At 43.1% G+C, this 16,055-nt stretch overlaps 1 protein-coding gene and 1 long non-coding RNA gene across 2 annotated transcripts in view; one reads left to right on the top strand and one right to left on the bottom strand.

Moving 5' to 3' along the window:
- The window catches only part of LOC115091991, a 46,342-nt gene that overhangs the window by 17,518 nt on the left and 12,769 nt on the right, over window positions 1-16,055 (top strand). The window contains exon 3 of the long non-coding RNA XR_003856872.1: window positions 14,874-14,918. This is a non-coding gene — a long non-coding RNA (uncharacterized LOC115091991). The remainder of the gene's footprint in view (window positions 1-14,873; window positions 14,919-16,055) is intronic.
- Window positions 2,136-16,055, bottom strand: part of TMEM123 (transmembrane protein 123) — a 130,200-nt gene continuing 116,280 nt past the window's right edge. Inside the window, exon 7 of the mRNA XM_029602418.1 lies at window positions 2,136-11,970. Within this exon, the coding sequence (XP_029458278.1) occupies window positions 11,946-11,970 (25 nt within the window). The 3' untranslated portion in view covers window positions 2,136-11,945. The remainder of the gene's footprint in view (window positions 11,971-16,055) is intronic.

Consider the following 16,055-nt stretch of genomic DNA (forward strand, 5'->3'; position numbering starts at 1 on the left):
CTCCGCCCTTTCCCCCTACTTTTTTCTTTTGTTTTAAAACTTACTTCAGCCCTGGGGCTGAAGTAAGTTGCACGTGCCAACCAACTGCCAGCCTGCGATCCCCGGCACACCAGCAAATCGCTGCTGTGCCGGGAGCCTCTGACCCGGCCCTGCCCCTTTTTGAAAGCCCTGGGACTTACACGTGTCCCGGGGTTATAGGCCCGGTGCGTGTAACCTTTTGAAAATCCGGCCCATAATGCACAATTCCACTGTTGATTTCAGATGAAACGCACAGCAGTTCTGGTTCATGTTTATCTTGCAACCTCAAGAGCAGCAGAATACTTTCTGGTTGAGGGTTGGTGGTGAGGTGCCAAGCCAACCAAAACTCCATAAGTACATATCATTTGCTATACTGGGTCAGACCGAAGATCCACCAAGTCCCGTATCCCGTTTCCAACAGTGGTCAATCCAGGTCACAAGTACCTGGCAGGATCCCAAGGGGTAGATAGAGTCCATGCTTACCCCAGGGATAAGAAGTGGATATCTGCAACTCCACCTTAATAATGGTTTATAGACTTTTCTCCAGGAACTTGCCCAAACACATCTCCTTCCTTCTCTGTATCTCCCCTCCTTCGCCCCCGCCCCTTTCTTTCTCAGCCCCATCCCCTTTCCCCTCTCCCAAACTAATCAGCAGCAGGAGGAGAACAGTGGTGGTTCAGGCTCTATGCTCATCCTCCTTCTGCTTAGCACCAAATGGCTATGCTATGTCCAGTATGCTCAAAGCAGCAGGATGGGACCAAAGCTGCAGAGTTGGAGGATATGGTCGACACATCATTGCTCTCCTCCTCCTGCTGCCAAACAGCTGCTGCCTGCCTGACGCAACCGTAGACCTCCTGCAGCAGTTCTGCACCAAGGGCCACATTTGGTCAGGCCATGGCCCCTGTGGACTACCCCATTCAGACCCTTATGAACCTCATAATTATATTTCATAGTTTTGGCCACCAATAGTGTTCTTTTTTTAAATAAGTTGAAAACAGATTGCTCAACTGTCCCACCCTGATTAGGTCCTGGGGGGAATTCTGCGCTACTGCAGAATGCAGAATTTGCGCAGAATTCTTCCTTCCCGCAGATTTCCTCCCTCGCCGAATCCACCGCAGCATCTATCTTCATGCAGATTTCCTCCCTTCCCGAATCCACCACAGCAGAATGCTTCTCCCTTCTGAATACTTTGCTGGAAGAGGAAGGAAAACAAGAAACATCGCGGCACAAGCGAGGTTTGCTGAGCATGGAGAGCGGAACCATCGTGGCACAGGCGTGTGCACGGAGAGTGGAGCCATCGCAGGCGAGGTTCCCAAAGGGAGAGCAGAGGCAGCACGGCACAGGTGAGGTTATCAAGCTGCACTGTGCAAAGGCTAGGACCCTACAATTGGAGAGGGGGGGGGAGAGATAGAGGGGAGAGAGGGAAAGAATGAAAGGGGAGGGAGAGAATGAGAGAGGGAGGGAGGGGAGAAAGTGTTTCTAGTGGGGGGCTGGAGGTATGAAGGGAAAGAAGGTGAATGGGGACAGGGGCAGAGGCCAAGGGGGATTCATATTTCCATTTGTTCTGAGCCAGGGGTCTGTGCCCTGGCACTGGACAGCTGAGCGGACTGACTTTCGCCTCAGAGGTTGTCTTTAAGCAAACATCAGCTCCTGCTGCAAAAGACTGGCCCCACTGCAGCGGGAGATGTTTGGTTAAATGCAACTCCTGCTGCTGATCGTGAGGCTTGGAGCTAGCTTTCTGATTCAGGTAGCGGCGGAGGTCATTGTCTGCTCCGCTGTCCAGTGCTGTGGGTTGCTGCTCCTGGCCTAGAGCAGGTGGAGATGTGAATCCTCCTTTGACCTCTGCTTCTGTTCCTGTTTACCTCATCTCATGAAAATACTGGATTGCACTGAAATGCAGAATAATTTGCAAAAAATAGTGTTATTTTGACAAATAAATGTGCAGAATTTTGCAGAATTTAGAAAATGTGTGTGCAGCATTTTCAATTTTTTGTTGCAGAATTTTCAGTTCTTTCGCACAGAATTCCTCCAGCAGTAAACAATGACTTTATTTCTTCTGCAAACACATTCATCTGGCCCAAGCACTTCAATGACGTTTTAGTACCACACATCTAAAATAGTGTCATACATTTTTATTTTACTTCAAATAAACTCTTTATTTAAGGAACACCAAGACATGGTACATTACATCAGCAGAAAGAAAACATACATTATGTGTCATGGCCCCAGTCAGAACAACATACAAATGGAAAACATTCACTTATCAAAGGGAGGATTTGCTATAGTTTTAAACAGCTCCAAATAAGGATCTCAGATAAAGTCATACTTATCTAGCTTGAGTTTTAATAGGTTAGCGTCTCCAGTGTTACAATCTCCTTGTACTAAGACTTGGATTTGCAACAGTAGGCTACCTCTGATATCCTGCGTCATTTATTTAGGTGGTTTCCTGTCATTAGATTATTCTTTGCAAGGAATCATTAAGAAACCTGCAACAAAACAAACATGAATAACCTGGAAGGCAAAATAACAGCAAGATTTTCCTGTCTCTTGGTGCAACTTGTTCATTTTATTTATCCTTCAAACTGTTCACTTGCTCATATCTGTTGACTGAAGGTCAACAGATATGAGCAAGTGAACAGTTTGAAGAAGGATACACTTTTATTATTTTTTACAAGTATTCAACAAATTCTATCAGCAAAGTATATCAGCAAATTCTATCAGCAAAGTATATCAGCATTTTAAGAACTGATTTCACCTTAACACCAAACAACCATAAGTGCCATATGTGGCCAGAAACCCTGAATCGTACATTCTAAAGCATGTGACTGGCTACTAAATTTTAAATAGGGTGCAAAGAAATAATTTTTAGGGACATTTCAGAATCCAAGCAGCAAAAAATTAAAAAAAAATAAATTCTGAGAAATATTTGGTACATTATTTTCCTAGTCATAAATCATATTGATATAAACAAGAAAAAAAGCTATAAAATTTCACAACACAAAAGATATGCATAAACTCTTGAAAGGTAATGCAAGCATGCTGCATTTATAACAGAACCAAAATAAATCTTTGGGGTTAAAAAGTAAAAAATTTCACATTTCACTGGGAATCTGTGTTATCAGTAGGTGCCAAAGCATTTTCTTTCATGCTTTGTCCCAACTAATATCAGTGGAGAAGTTCTGGTGGTTTCCACAGTAAGCTTTCTAAAAACCATTTCCTGCCAAACTTAAAAAACAGATACTATGAAGGACTGAGTTTCCCTTAGGTATAGTACAAGCGCCAGAATGGGAATTTAGAGGGGAAAAAACTGTGAATGTTAGACATTGGCAGCCTACAGGCATTCAAATGAAGTTGCTTATAGTTCTAGCCAGACTAGTCATCATACACAATGGATAAGGTGGCAGAACACGTCACTAGTTGCTAGCAGATCCAGCGTGCTTTGTTAGCTATCTGCACCAAAGGCCAAGCCTCATACACTATACGCTCAGGGTAATACCAGAACAAAAGGTTCACATGAACCCTCACTCCCAGAGTGAGCAGCCAGTAATCACATGAACCAAATGGTCATTTCCATACTAATGCATAATCCAAAATGTTTCCTTTTAAATCATTTTATTTCTGCAGATTCCTGTCAGTAGAATATACTTCCCAATCCTGTTCAGACATAGATCCTGCTTAACCAATCTATCCGTGGTGGAGGCAAAAAGAGTAACAGAAGAAAAAACAAAACAAAACAAAAAAACCCTGGGTTAAGCAGTGAAGAGAAAGCCAGATATGACACTGCAAAGAGATGCAAATTGGGCAGTCTAAATGGACCCTTGTTTGCTTCCATCCAGTATTTACTCTTGTCTGTTGATTTTAATGACAAGGAATGCTTTTAGCCTATCTTTTCAGATAAGGGCTGAGAACATCCTACTAGTGGAGCCATACTAAGTCTCTGCTCATTCCATTCAGTTTAAATTATTTTTCCTTGATTACTAGCTGAAATCTCCCTCATAAAGGACAACCTGCCAGCAGTGGAGCATTGATCACTTGGGATCTGATACACATTTTCCTATGAGCCCCTTAACATGCCCACACACATTTAGACTCACTACTCTCCTACCTCTCCCCTTTATTATCCTCAGGCCAGACCCCATATCACACTCTCTCTTTTCACATGCCTCCCTAAGCTAAACATCACCACTCTCCCTCCCTGCACAGCCTGGAATCAATCAAGCAAGTTTGCTTACTGTAAACAGTGTTTTTGTAGATAGCAGAATGAATTAACCATATGTGGGAGACATCATCCAGTGGCACCAAACAGACCTCGCTCTCCAAGCTTTTGCTTTATTGAGTATGTGCAGAAATTTCCACTCTAACATTGTCTTGTGAGTCCCCTCTAGCAATCTGAGAGCTAATATAGCTAGGTAGTTGATTCTACAGGGTGGGTATTTAGCATGGTTAATTCATCCTATCTACGGAAAATGCTATTTATGGTAAGAAAACTTGCTGTTTCTGGTCAATAAGCAGGGCAGAATTAGCTATGATACGTGGAGAGTCCCAAACTAAGGGTTGCAGCACAACATTTACTGAAAAAGCAACTTGAACTTCACCGTGGAAAAAGGACTATTGGTTCAACCGGCCTCCACAAAATTGCTTGTCCAAAGTTACTGTCATCCTTTGATAAATTTTCCAGACAGTAATGGGATGTAAAGGTGTGTACTGATGACTAAGTTGCAGCTTCACAGATGTTTTTGAGAGCTCGTAGATGAACCATTGATACAGCTATGATTCTCACTTGATGAGCCTTGATAGACTCCATAATCTGGATACCTATTTGGGTATAGTAATATGCAATATAATTTGCTAGCCAACTGGACAAGGTTCATTTGGCCATTGCTATGCCTAGTCAATTAGGATGAAGAGAGACCAAGAGCAGTGTAGCCTGCTAATATGGCTAAGTCCTTCTTTTGTAACAAGCTAGCGCCCTCTTACAGTCCAAGGTGTGGAGGGCTTTTTCACCTCAATGTGCATCAGGCCTCGAGAAGAGCATAGTACAATGGCTTGATTAATATGGAAAGCTAATACTACTTTGGGTAGGAATTTTGGTTGGATGCAGCTCACTACCCTATTGTGGAAGGATTGCATGTAGAGTGAGTAATGAACTACAGCCTTCTAGCTGATGTTACTGTTACCAGGAACAGTACTTTTAATGTTAGGAACTTGAGAGAAGCCTACTCCAGTGGTTTGAATGATGGTTTATTGAGTTGCATTAGGTCCATATTTAGATTGCATGGAACAGGTAGGTTTGCAACTGGAGGTTTTATGTGCCATAAACCTTTCATGAACTTGTACAATAATCGATGAGTGGAGACAGGGCCCTTAGATTGAGAACAAACCTATTTACTAAGCATTTTTCCCACAAACACAATTGATTGCTACAGAGGCCAGTCATGTGATGGAAAGACTTTGCTGAGACCATCTGCTAACATGTTTGAGATTTCTAGAAGGTAAGTTGCTTGCAGCATGGCATGATGTTTGGTTCCTCATTCCCATATATTTAATGCTTCTAGGCAAAGAGTCCACAACCCTGTGGTTCCTTATTTGTTTACAGAAAACATGGCAACTTGGTTGGCAGTCTTGAGTGAGCATGGTCTTTTTCTCTTGAGGTTATTAGTGTGCATCTGATTGCTCTCCATTCTAAGAGATTTATTTGAAACTGTCTTTCTTGAAATGACAAAGTCCCTTGAATCTGGAAAGGGACGATGTAGGGTCCTCACCCTCTTGTGAAGGTATCCATCACCAACATTACTTTGTTGAGGGAAGAGCTGTAATGGAGACCTCTCTTGAAGGGTGAGAGATTCTAGCCATTAGTACAGATCCTGTTTAATTTTTATCGAAATCTGCATTTTTTTCATCGGAGGCTGAATGAGCTGGTCACATTGAAATCTAAGATCACATGGGAAATGTCATAGATGCAGGTGAGTTAGAGGAACCGCATGGATCATTGCTGCTGTGTGGCCAAGAACAATTACATCTCTGGTTGTCAACTGATGTGTGTGCAGCAGTCTGTGTATTAGTGAATTGAGAGTAGTCACTCGATTTATGGGAAGAATGTTCTGTCCTGTAGAGAATCTATCCATGATTCTCCGAATGGGAAATACAGTTAATTTCTTGAAATTGATTAGGGGTCTCAGGTACTGCAGAAGTAGTACTGATGTTTATAATGAGATTAGTACTGTTTCCTGGGAATTTGCTGTCATCAGTCAGTCATCCAGGTTAGGGAAGATGAATACCCTGTTGTCATACATCTGCTGCTACTACAGCTAGGCATTTCATGAAGCCCCTCTGTGCTGGAGATAGGCCAAAGGGGAGCACTTTGTAATGACAGTGGGAAGAGTCCACCAAAACGTGCAGGCAGGGCCAGTGTAAGGGGATTAGGCACCTTCTGCCTTGCACATCCCCCCCCCCCCCTCCCAATCACGTCGACATCCCTCATGCTCCACGATGCACGCCCAACTCCTACCTACAGGGGTGGGGATCACATGCCGCTGCTCCCCCCTTGCGCCACCCCACCAAATTTAAATAACCCCTCCCAAGACTCATGAAAACCTCTGGTGGTGGATTGGGGGGGGGGGGGGCACTAACCAAAATGGTGCTGGTAGCCTTTAGCCCTTACCATGTTACAGGGCTAAAATGACACCAGTCATCCATTGCCCCTACCATGTGACACGGCAGGCCAATGGCATCGGTAGCCCCATCACATGGTAAGGGCTAAAGGCCACTGACACCATTTTGGTTGGTGGCAACCGATGACCCGGCAGTGGCAGATTGCTCCCGGGCCCCCCGCTGGGACCACCAGGGGTTTTCGTGAGTCTTGGGGGGGGGGGATGGGTAGAATTTTGAAGGGGCATTTCTTGCCCCTTCAAAATTCTACCACCTGAAGCAGCCACCTCACCCTGCCTCATTGGCTCACGAGCGGTGGTGCCCCTTAATGGTTGGCATCCTAGGCCCAGGTCTAGCTCACCTAGTGCTTCTGCTGGCCCTGCATGCAGGTAACGCCAGTATGAGGGATGGATATGACTATCAGCATATGCATCCTTTAAATCCAGAATGCACATCCATTCCCCCTTCTAGCTGAAGAAAAGGATTGTGTGAATGGAATTCATTTTGAATTTCTCCCAGAGTATGTGCTTGTTCAGGTTTCTCAAATCCAGGATGGGTTTCAGTCCCCTAGATTTTTTCAGGATGAGAAGGTACAAGAAGTAGAATCCTTGGCCATAGAGACTGGAAAGAACTGGTTCTATTGCCTGCTGATCAAGAAGTGCATCTCCAGATGGATAGATGTCAAGTGAAATGGATCAAGCCTGAAGTTTGAACAATGAGGAGGAGTATGGAAAGCTGGGAGAAACACAAATGATATCCAGACTTCACAATTCTGAGAACCCAGTGGCCTTTTGTGATCTTGCGCAACTCCTCCAGGTAGTGCAAGATTCTCCCTCCTACAGGGGCAGTTGGTTGCTGGGTTTGAAAGGTGATAAAAATTTTTGTACAGATTTGGGCTGAACTTGTGGTGTAGCTTTTTGCTGACAACATTCATACTGTTTGGGACGAGATAGAAGTTGCTGGTGCTGCAGATATAGAAGTGGCATCCAGTAACGACAGAATTATTGGAAGCAGTATCTCTGGAAGTAAGACCTTTTATAAGAGTAGTAAGTATGCTTTGCGGAAGGATGTTATTCTGGTCCTGCGGAGAGGGACTGGACTGCCACATTCTGTTCCTTAATTTGTATCATTATTTCTCATAGCTTTTCTCCAAAGAGACAGTCACTGAGGCAGGGCACATCTGCAAACTTTTCATGGCCATGATCTCAAAGGCTACTGTCTCTGAACCAGGCTATGCAGCATGCTCTGATGGAGGAACATGCAGTAATGCCAAATGCCTCATAGACAGAATGAATCAGATGGTGTATACATTCTTCAGCATCTAAACGTGGTTGAGGATATACAATACCAGTATCTCTGTCCAGAAGAAAGGGCTTCAATGTTTGTAGACAGTTGTGTAAGTATTGGACCATGTAGAATTGATGGTTAGAAATCCTTGCAATTAGTATGGAGCTTTGAAACATCTTTTTTTCCCACAATTTTCTAGGAGCCAGGGATGCTTTCCTGGTAAAGTATTTGAGTATATTCTAGTTTTCTTTAGGATCAATTCTACCACTACAGATGGATTGGGTAGTTGCACAATTCCAAACCCTGGATATTTTTGTACCCTGTACTTAAGGTCTAGTTTCCTTGACACTGAGATGCAGGTAACAAGGATTTTACCATATTCTCTTTTGTAATTCTTGCAAGATTTGATGGATTGGAAGAGCTGCTGGCAGTCCAGAATTTGGTCCTTATGTATATTTATTTTAAGAGCTTTTCCAACTTGTCCAAAAAAATTTGAATAGGAAAAGTCTTCCAGGGGTAGACTAGTGTTCCAGAAGTTCTGGGGGAGAGACGGGACAGGGTTGGAGGTCAGACAGTATCTCCAAACCTTCTTCAGAGCCCAGACGTGAGGGAACACTAATCCAGGATTTCAGTGATGAAGATAGTGACTGAGGCAAGTCTTTGGTTACCTTGGAGAGACCTAGTGCATCTCCTCTGAGTGACTAGAGTCCACTGCAGATAAGGTGGGGATTCTGATGGCATGTAAGTGTGAACTAGAAACAGCAGGAGTCCCTCTCATGGGAGCAAAGTTGAAATCCTGGAAAGGAGAGGTTGAATGCTATCCTCTTTCCTTAGCTACTAAAGAGGTAAAGAAATCCTTCACTAACTCCTCTACTTGGTCAAGTAGCTGATGTGCTCTCTGACCTGGTGTGGGTGGTGGAACATCCTCGTTTGAGACTAAGACCAAAATATCTTCTGGGCTCTGTAAAATTTGAGTTAGTGGTTGGTTGGAAATTAAAGTCTCTAGACGCAGTTGGTTGGAAATTAAAGTCTCTAGATGCAGTATTTTTCTTGGTGAAACTGTTCTGGTGACTTGTGGAGAAAGAAGTATCACATCTCCCTCTAATCCCATAAAACAACTCATCTAACCCATGTATAGTTGTGTAGGAAGGTTTGCAGCCCAATGTGTCTATGCTTTTGATTGTAAGGGCATTGAGGAATGCTGCATAAATGACTTATGACTCAATGATGCCAAAGGAATCTTATGCGATGACAGCATTTCATGAATTAATGGTGCCAATGCAAGTGCGTCTATACATTTTTGTTTTTGGACACAACAGCTGCATCTATTCATGCCAGAGAATTGTGCCTGTTCTGCTGATGGGGGAGATATTTTGGAGGAGTGCCTGCTCAATTCCCTTCCTGGCGAGGTAGATGAAACTGAGTTTTGGGAGGATGACAGACTATGGCTTCTCCGAATCTTTCACAGTTCCTCCGTTTTGTAGGCTCTTGCCTTCTATGTATTGTTATGGATATTATATTTCCCTAGGCAATACAAGATGGCAGGCTGTAAGGAAAACCTGGTAAGGAGATTCAGTGATTTAAAGAGTTAAGAATTGGAGTCAGACTCCAACTCCCATATGACACAGGGGTGCTGAAGGAACCATCCAGGCTTTACGTCACAGAGGGGAGGAGAGAGCCCAGGTATGTTGGGAGAAAGTTGAGAGCTTGTCAGATGGAGCGGTGGGGCAGGAACAGGAAAGAGTTTTATTAGAACCAGAGACAGAGGAGATGGAGGTATTGAGTAGCCCTGAGGACAAGCCTGAGCCAATGGTCATGGGAGACCTGTGGTGGAGACCCTCTCCAGAAAAGGATACACTCAGGAACTTTAAGTGAACACTGCCATGGGTGGATGTAGTTGTAGCCATAGGGAAAGGGAGGTACAAACCACAGCTGCAAACTATGGTAGGCAGTGGCAATAGGGCTTGGTTCCCCTAGAACCAGACCTGTAAAGCACAAGCCAGTCCTAGGCTGTGGAGGAAGCAACTGCGAGCAGCATGTATGAGGATTAAAGAAAGTTGTTTTATTACTGCATGATTTTGGAATTGATGTTGTTTGATAAAGTTAAGTAATAGAGACTTTAAACTACCAAGACAACCTGGGACTATGTTTACTTAAACCTAGCTCGCCAACTGTGGTGAAAAATATGAATCCATAACTGGGACAACCTGGAAGGAAACTGCAAGTACTGGAGTACCTGACCAGGGAAGCTGCAAGGAAGTGTCAGGCAGCAGGACCATGGAGAAACATCCCCAGAGACTTAACCAGAGTTTTAGTTTCTTATTCAACTAGAGAATCCCAGCCAGATTGGGACTGGGAGCGTGGATAATAGCACAGACCCGTGACAGTATGCAGAGACATCCGCCCACAGTTATAACAATTAGCCTGATCATGATCAGGACCCAGAGCAAGTGTAACAAAGCTCATGTCCAACTGTAATGCACATTTTTCTGCTGCAAATACAATCCTAAAAACTACTTACTGTGAACTTCTTTCCTGACATTGTGAAGATGAAATCTTTCTTCTCTTTATTTATTTATTTATTTCTTTAGACAGCAGTGAAAAATGCTGTTTGGGGAATTGTTGAAGCAGTGAGGCAAATTTTAGATAGAAAAAAGTATAGATTATTTGAAAAAAATGTGAGAGAGAAACACATCCATTCTGTTGCTTGGAAGCAAAAAGATGGAGGGGGCTCAGAAGGCAATGCTCGAGCGAGAATTCCTACACATGCTCAGAACAAAAAAAGCATTAGCCTGGATAGAGGGGTCCATTGGGTGCCACTGGATGACATCACCCACATTTCATGGCTAATTCAGCCCTGCTTAATTGACGGAAAACCTGCTCTCTTTTTCCTGTCTCCCTTCTAGCATACACTCTCTCCCTGCCAAGCTGGACCCCCTACAGTCTCCTTCCCTGCCTCCTTCTCCCAAGCAAAATCCAACCGCACGCTTACATTCTCTCCGCATCACTCTCTCTTCCCCCTCCCTTCACTTGTCCTCCTGTTCAAGATAGTGGCAATGAATTTATTTCAAAGCCCATGTGCCCAAAATGCTTGGGAGAGTTCCTGACTTCAGCTGCATCAACAACCGTTGCTTTGGGTGGGGCATTGGCAGCAAGCAGTGTCTGCCAGGTACGGTACTCACTGCTTTTTCTCCCCATCAGCTGTTCATGAGGATGAAGCGTTTATAGGGGCAAATGTCAGGCTGGTGTGAGAAGAAGCCATGAATCCAGCTTTGTCAATGATAATCAGCTGTATGATTGGGGGCGGATATTCAGCTGTCTCACTAACTGGGTTACTCTGGTTGGGTTCAGGCAGCAGGGCAGCTAAAAAGGTGTTGGGGGGTGTCAACCTGCACCAGTGGATTGAGCACGGCTGAAGCGGAGGAGTCCTGACTTTAGCCGCATTCATGGCATGTGTGGAACTCCAGCGTCAGCTGTGCCAGATCACCCCATCCAACCGGTGACTCAAGGCTCCTTTTATGATAAAGTATGTGACAGATGGAAGCCATTTTTAATAGTATAAGATACCTGTAAATTGCAATTCAAACAATCCAATAAAAGGATTTTCCATGTCCTGTCTAGGGTTATAATAATAATTTTAATAAAAATTTTTATTGATAAAATTGTACTTTTACCTGCTTCATAAAGGAGCACTTTGCAAAGAGTTACCTTTATCATTTATCTATCTAGAGACAAATTGGCTTTCAGATGCTTTTTGAGAGTGGGAGGTGGTAATAGTGCATTTATTTAAATCAGAATGTATTAACATCATCATTGTAAAAGGGAGGACACACACTGCATATATATATATTTGGAACCATTCTCACAAAGTGCACATTTTAAAAAATAGAACTCTTAAAAAATGAAAAAAAAAAAAAAAAAAAAAAAAAAAAAAATCGGTGGCTGGAACTTGCTGAGCTTGTTCAACCTTCATCCTCTTGCGAGTGGTTTGTTTAGATAATGGCCTCGTGTTCATCGCTGTAACAGAAAGAGATTGTTTTTACTGGACCCGTACACAGGAGTTATTTCTGATCCACATAAGTTAGGATTTGCAACTACAATACACCAAAAGAGCCACTGCCACAATAGGCCTTGTAGGAAAGCCTATGTGAAAAAAGGTCCCTTAGGCAAGTTTGAGGATCAGACAGTATGCAAAACCTAAATGCATTAACTCATCTTAAAACTGGAGAGCAAAAAGCTCTTCTTTGGATATAATTACTTGACTTTCCAAGCCCTTTTGAAATAATTCAAAGGGGCACGGGATAAACACTGTGGATCCCTAAAGGGTAAAGAATGGAAATGTGGGTGACTCGCTGGTGCGGCTGTTACAACGATATCAATAAGCCTTGATACCGTTGATGCAACTCCATCATTGTTCTCTGCTTCAACGGCCGGGGGGGAAGGGGAATTGGATTCAGAGAGCAACCAACAAGGGCCTTGACTTTTACGGTCTAGAACTAATGTGCAGACGTAAGGGAAAACAATACATGACTGCTTCTACGGCCAAGTCCATAAGCAAAGCATGGGAAGCAGCACTGTCTGAATTTTCAACGAGGCTCATCTCCCAATAAAAATGTTGCTAGCAGTGCATTTTTATGGGTTATTATACGACTTGGGGATAACTGCATAGAGCAGCAGTTGCTACTCTTAAGAGAAACCTGGGGGTAACCTGCACAGTGCGACAGATACTACCATAGGAAGCTTACTGGGCAGACTGGATGGACCCATTTTGGTCCTTTTCTGCTGTCATTTCTATGTTTCTATGCTCAAGATGCGGTACATTTCAGGAACAGTAGGTACATCCCTTTCCCAGATAGCTTACAATCTAAGCTTGTATCCGAGACAATGGAGGGAGATCAAAAGGGAAATCACTGGGAGATGCGGGATTTGAACCCTAGTTTCTCTGATTCTCAGTCCTACTGTTCTTAGGTACTGAGGCTGCTCCTTGGATAAGATGCCCACCCAACCGTTGGACAAACAAGGGCACCCTGAACTGCCTGGCATGATGTCTGGGTGAGGCAGGGAGAGCAGCAGAAACTAATGGGGGAGAAAATCAAAGGCAAACAGACATCCCCTCGTTTTCTTTAATTACGTGTTTCCTCTGTAATCCATGCAGTAATCACCAACTGAATGACTACTAAACTCCCTATTTAATGGCGCCATGTAATACAGTACAAAATGTCTCCAGCTCTTTCAGAATACTGCAGCTAGAAATCTGGTAGGAGCCAGAGCTACCTATACTCCACCAACTGCACTGGCTCCCTGTTGAAAGCACGCTAACATTCAAAACCCTCTGCTTTGTCTACGCATGCATGAATAAGCAAGCATGCAAGTTCCCCTCCCAACTTCCCTTCTCCTGCACACCCAACAAGAGATCTCTGGTCCTCCCAAATGGCTCTTCTTTCCTCTGTTCCTCTGGCTCCTGCCAATCTGTCCTGCACTAGGCTGCTGCTGGGGACGCTAGTAAGCACTGAATACCAACAGCTGGTAAGAGAAAAATCTCTCATCTCTATTATAAGATATCTTAGGGGTGGTGCAGTAAACACACAGCTCAGAGCTCCCAAGTTATATACATCACTTCCCCTAAACTTACATACCAAAGGGCTAGTCACTTTGTTAGCATAACAGTTTCTAAATAGCATATAAGAGATAAGATAAGATTATTAACTAATACTGCATTTTTGTAAGTTATACATTTCTTGTAAGCTGAGTCCAAAAGTCAGAAGAAAAACTTAATGCTACTTTTGACACACATCTGCATTTTAGTTAACCTTTGGTATGCTTTTAGCACTCCAGCAGCCTTGGCTATATCCACAAGTCTGATCAGTTCAGTCTTACTCTGTTGTTACTTTCAGCTTCTTCACAAACTGGTTGGTCTCCACAGAGAACCCCTTCAAAGTACTCTTATACGTCACGTTTTCAGCTACAATACCCTGAAAATCTGGAACAAGTTACCCCTAACGCTTCCACTTGAGCCTTGCTACCTTATTTTCTTACCTCCTGGCAGAGACCTCTCTTTCTACAACTCCCCATATATCCAATTAAGGACCTGAAGTTACATATCCTGGATTCTCAATGCTATTCCATGGTAAATCTGAACACCACTGTATCTTATCTCAATTGCTATTTATTTGTCTTTAAATTCACTGTAAGACACCTTGAGGCCGTTCATGGAGTAACAACTGCCTATAAATAAATAAATAAATAAACGGTATAAAATTTCTCTCAAAACAAGGGGATTGGCTTTAGGCGTATTGTTTATAATTCATTTTTCATGTAAATGTTTATTTACCTTGAATGATGTCAAATATGTCTTTGAGTATTGAAACTTCATTTCTTTTAAAATTGTAAGCTACAGGTGTCCTAATTATTGGTTGGCATTTAGAGGTTATTAGCTGGTTATATTATACTGCTGCATCCTCTGTCATAGCTCTTTTATATACTGGGTCCTCAAATGTTTTGTGCTCGGGAGCTGCTTGGATCTCTCCCTTAATTGTGGCCTTCTAAGACAACACTGAAGTATTTTATTTTATTTTTACAAGTTTCTAATTTTGATTAGTGTATATTGCAGGACTGATGCAAGAGCATTTGCTGCCCCAGGCGAACCTTCGGCCTTGCTCCCCCTTCCCCAACAACTATTGGCGGCAGGGCCAGTAGATGCTCCTTCCTACCAGCGGTCGTATCTTTAGCACAGCACTCTCTTCTTTGGCAGTATAAGCTCTGGCACAGCATCCATCTGGGCCTTGTGCTAGCAGGATTTTGCCACTATCAAAATTTTGGCTCTCTAGGTTAATGGAAGCGCCAGCCCTGGGATATTGTCTTGATTTGTAAAGCAAGTTTGTCTTTGTGTTAATCTTTGACATTTTTTTTTTTTTCAAAAGGGGGAACTTGATTTAACTTATCTCCTGTCCACATCTGAGCTCAAGGTAAGTTACAAATTCAGGTACAGTTGGTAAGCTGGCAGCTTGATTCACATCCCTTGTTTGCAGAATGCTTTTATACTAGTTTTGAACAGATAGATTATTAAAGAAAAATATTTTGATATAGACTTTGAAGATGAGCAAACACACAAGATTTTTATTTATGAGTAGGAAGACATTTCTAGCTTTTTCTAACTGGAATGATTAATGCATGGATAAATGTGGCATACTGGACACCAAGTCAGTGGGGCCAGTTTAAAAATAATAAAATGCTTGCCAGAACAATAAAACAGGAGAAGCCCTGTAAAAAACAATTTATATATACACACACACAAGTCTGTGTGTTTCAATTATTTACAAACAATAAAAAGATACATTATTAAAAGAAGAAATTACTACTTACCTGACAATTTCATTTTCCTTAGTGTAGACAGATGGATTCAGAACCAATAGGTTATGTACCTCTGCCAGCAGATGGAGACAGAGCAAACTGATGTCATAGTATATATACTCCTGCAGTGACATCAGCCTGCCAGTATTCTCTTCAAAAGACTAGCAAAAAACTTGATTAAAAACAGTCAACCATTACTGTACTCAACCAACAGGAAACACTAAACTCAGGCAATGAATGCATGTACTCCAATCTAGGGACTGGATAAACACTTGCCAGTAATCCCCTGGGACACATAGCCCCACAGAAGGACCATTATCACAATCATTTGGCAGCCAAGGGCAGGGAGCTGAGTCCATCTGTCTACACTAAGGAAAACAAAATGATCAGATACATAATAATTTCTCCTTTCCTAGCATGTAGACAGATGGACTCAGGACCAGTGGGATGTACCCAGCTACTCCCGAATAGGGTGGGAGATTGCCTGCGGTCCAGTCAACACATCGCGTGCAAAGGCTGGGTCCTCCCGGGCCTGCACATCCAGACGATAATAATTGGAAAAATTGTGTAAGGAGGACCATGTCACGACTTGGTAAATGTTGACAGGAGTCAACAATCTAACCTCCACCCATGACACTGCCTGAGCCCTAACGCAGAAAAAATTTAACAGCACAAACTTTAAACGCACAAAAGTTAGGTGCCCCAAAACTATTCACCGTAAAACTAAATGCACTGACACCGCGCCAAACTTG

Source organism: Rhinatrema bivittatum, chromosome 5 (genome assembly GCF_901001135.1).
Source record: "Rhinatrema bivittatum chromosome 5, aRhiBiv1.1, whole genome shotgun sequence".
Classification (NCBI taxonomy): Eukaryota; Metazoa; Chordata; class Amphibia; order Gymnophiona; family Rhinatrematidae; genus Rhinatrema; species Rhinatrema bivittatum.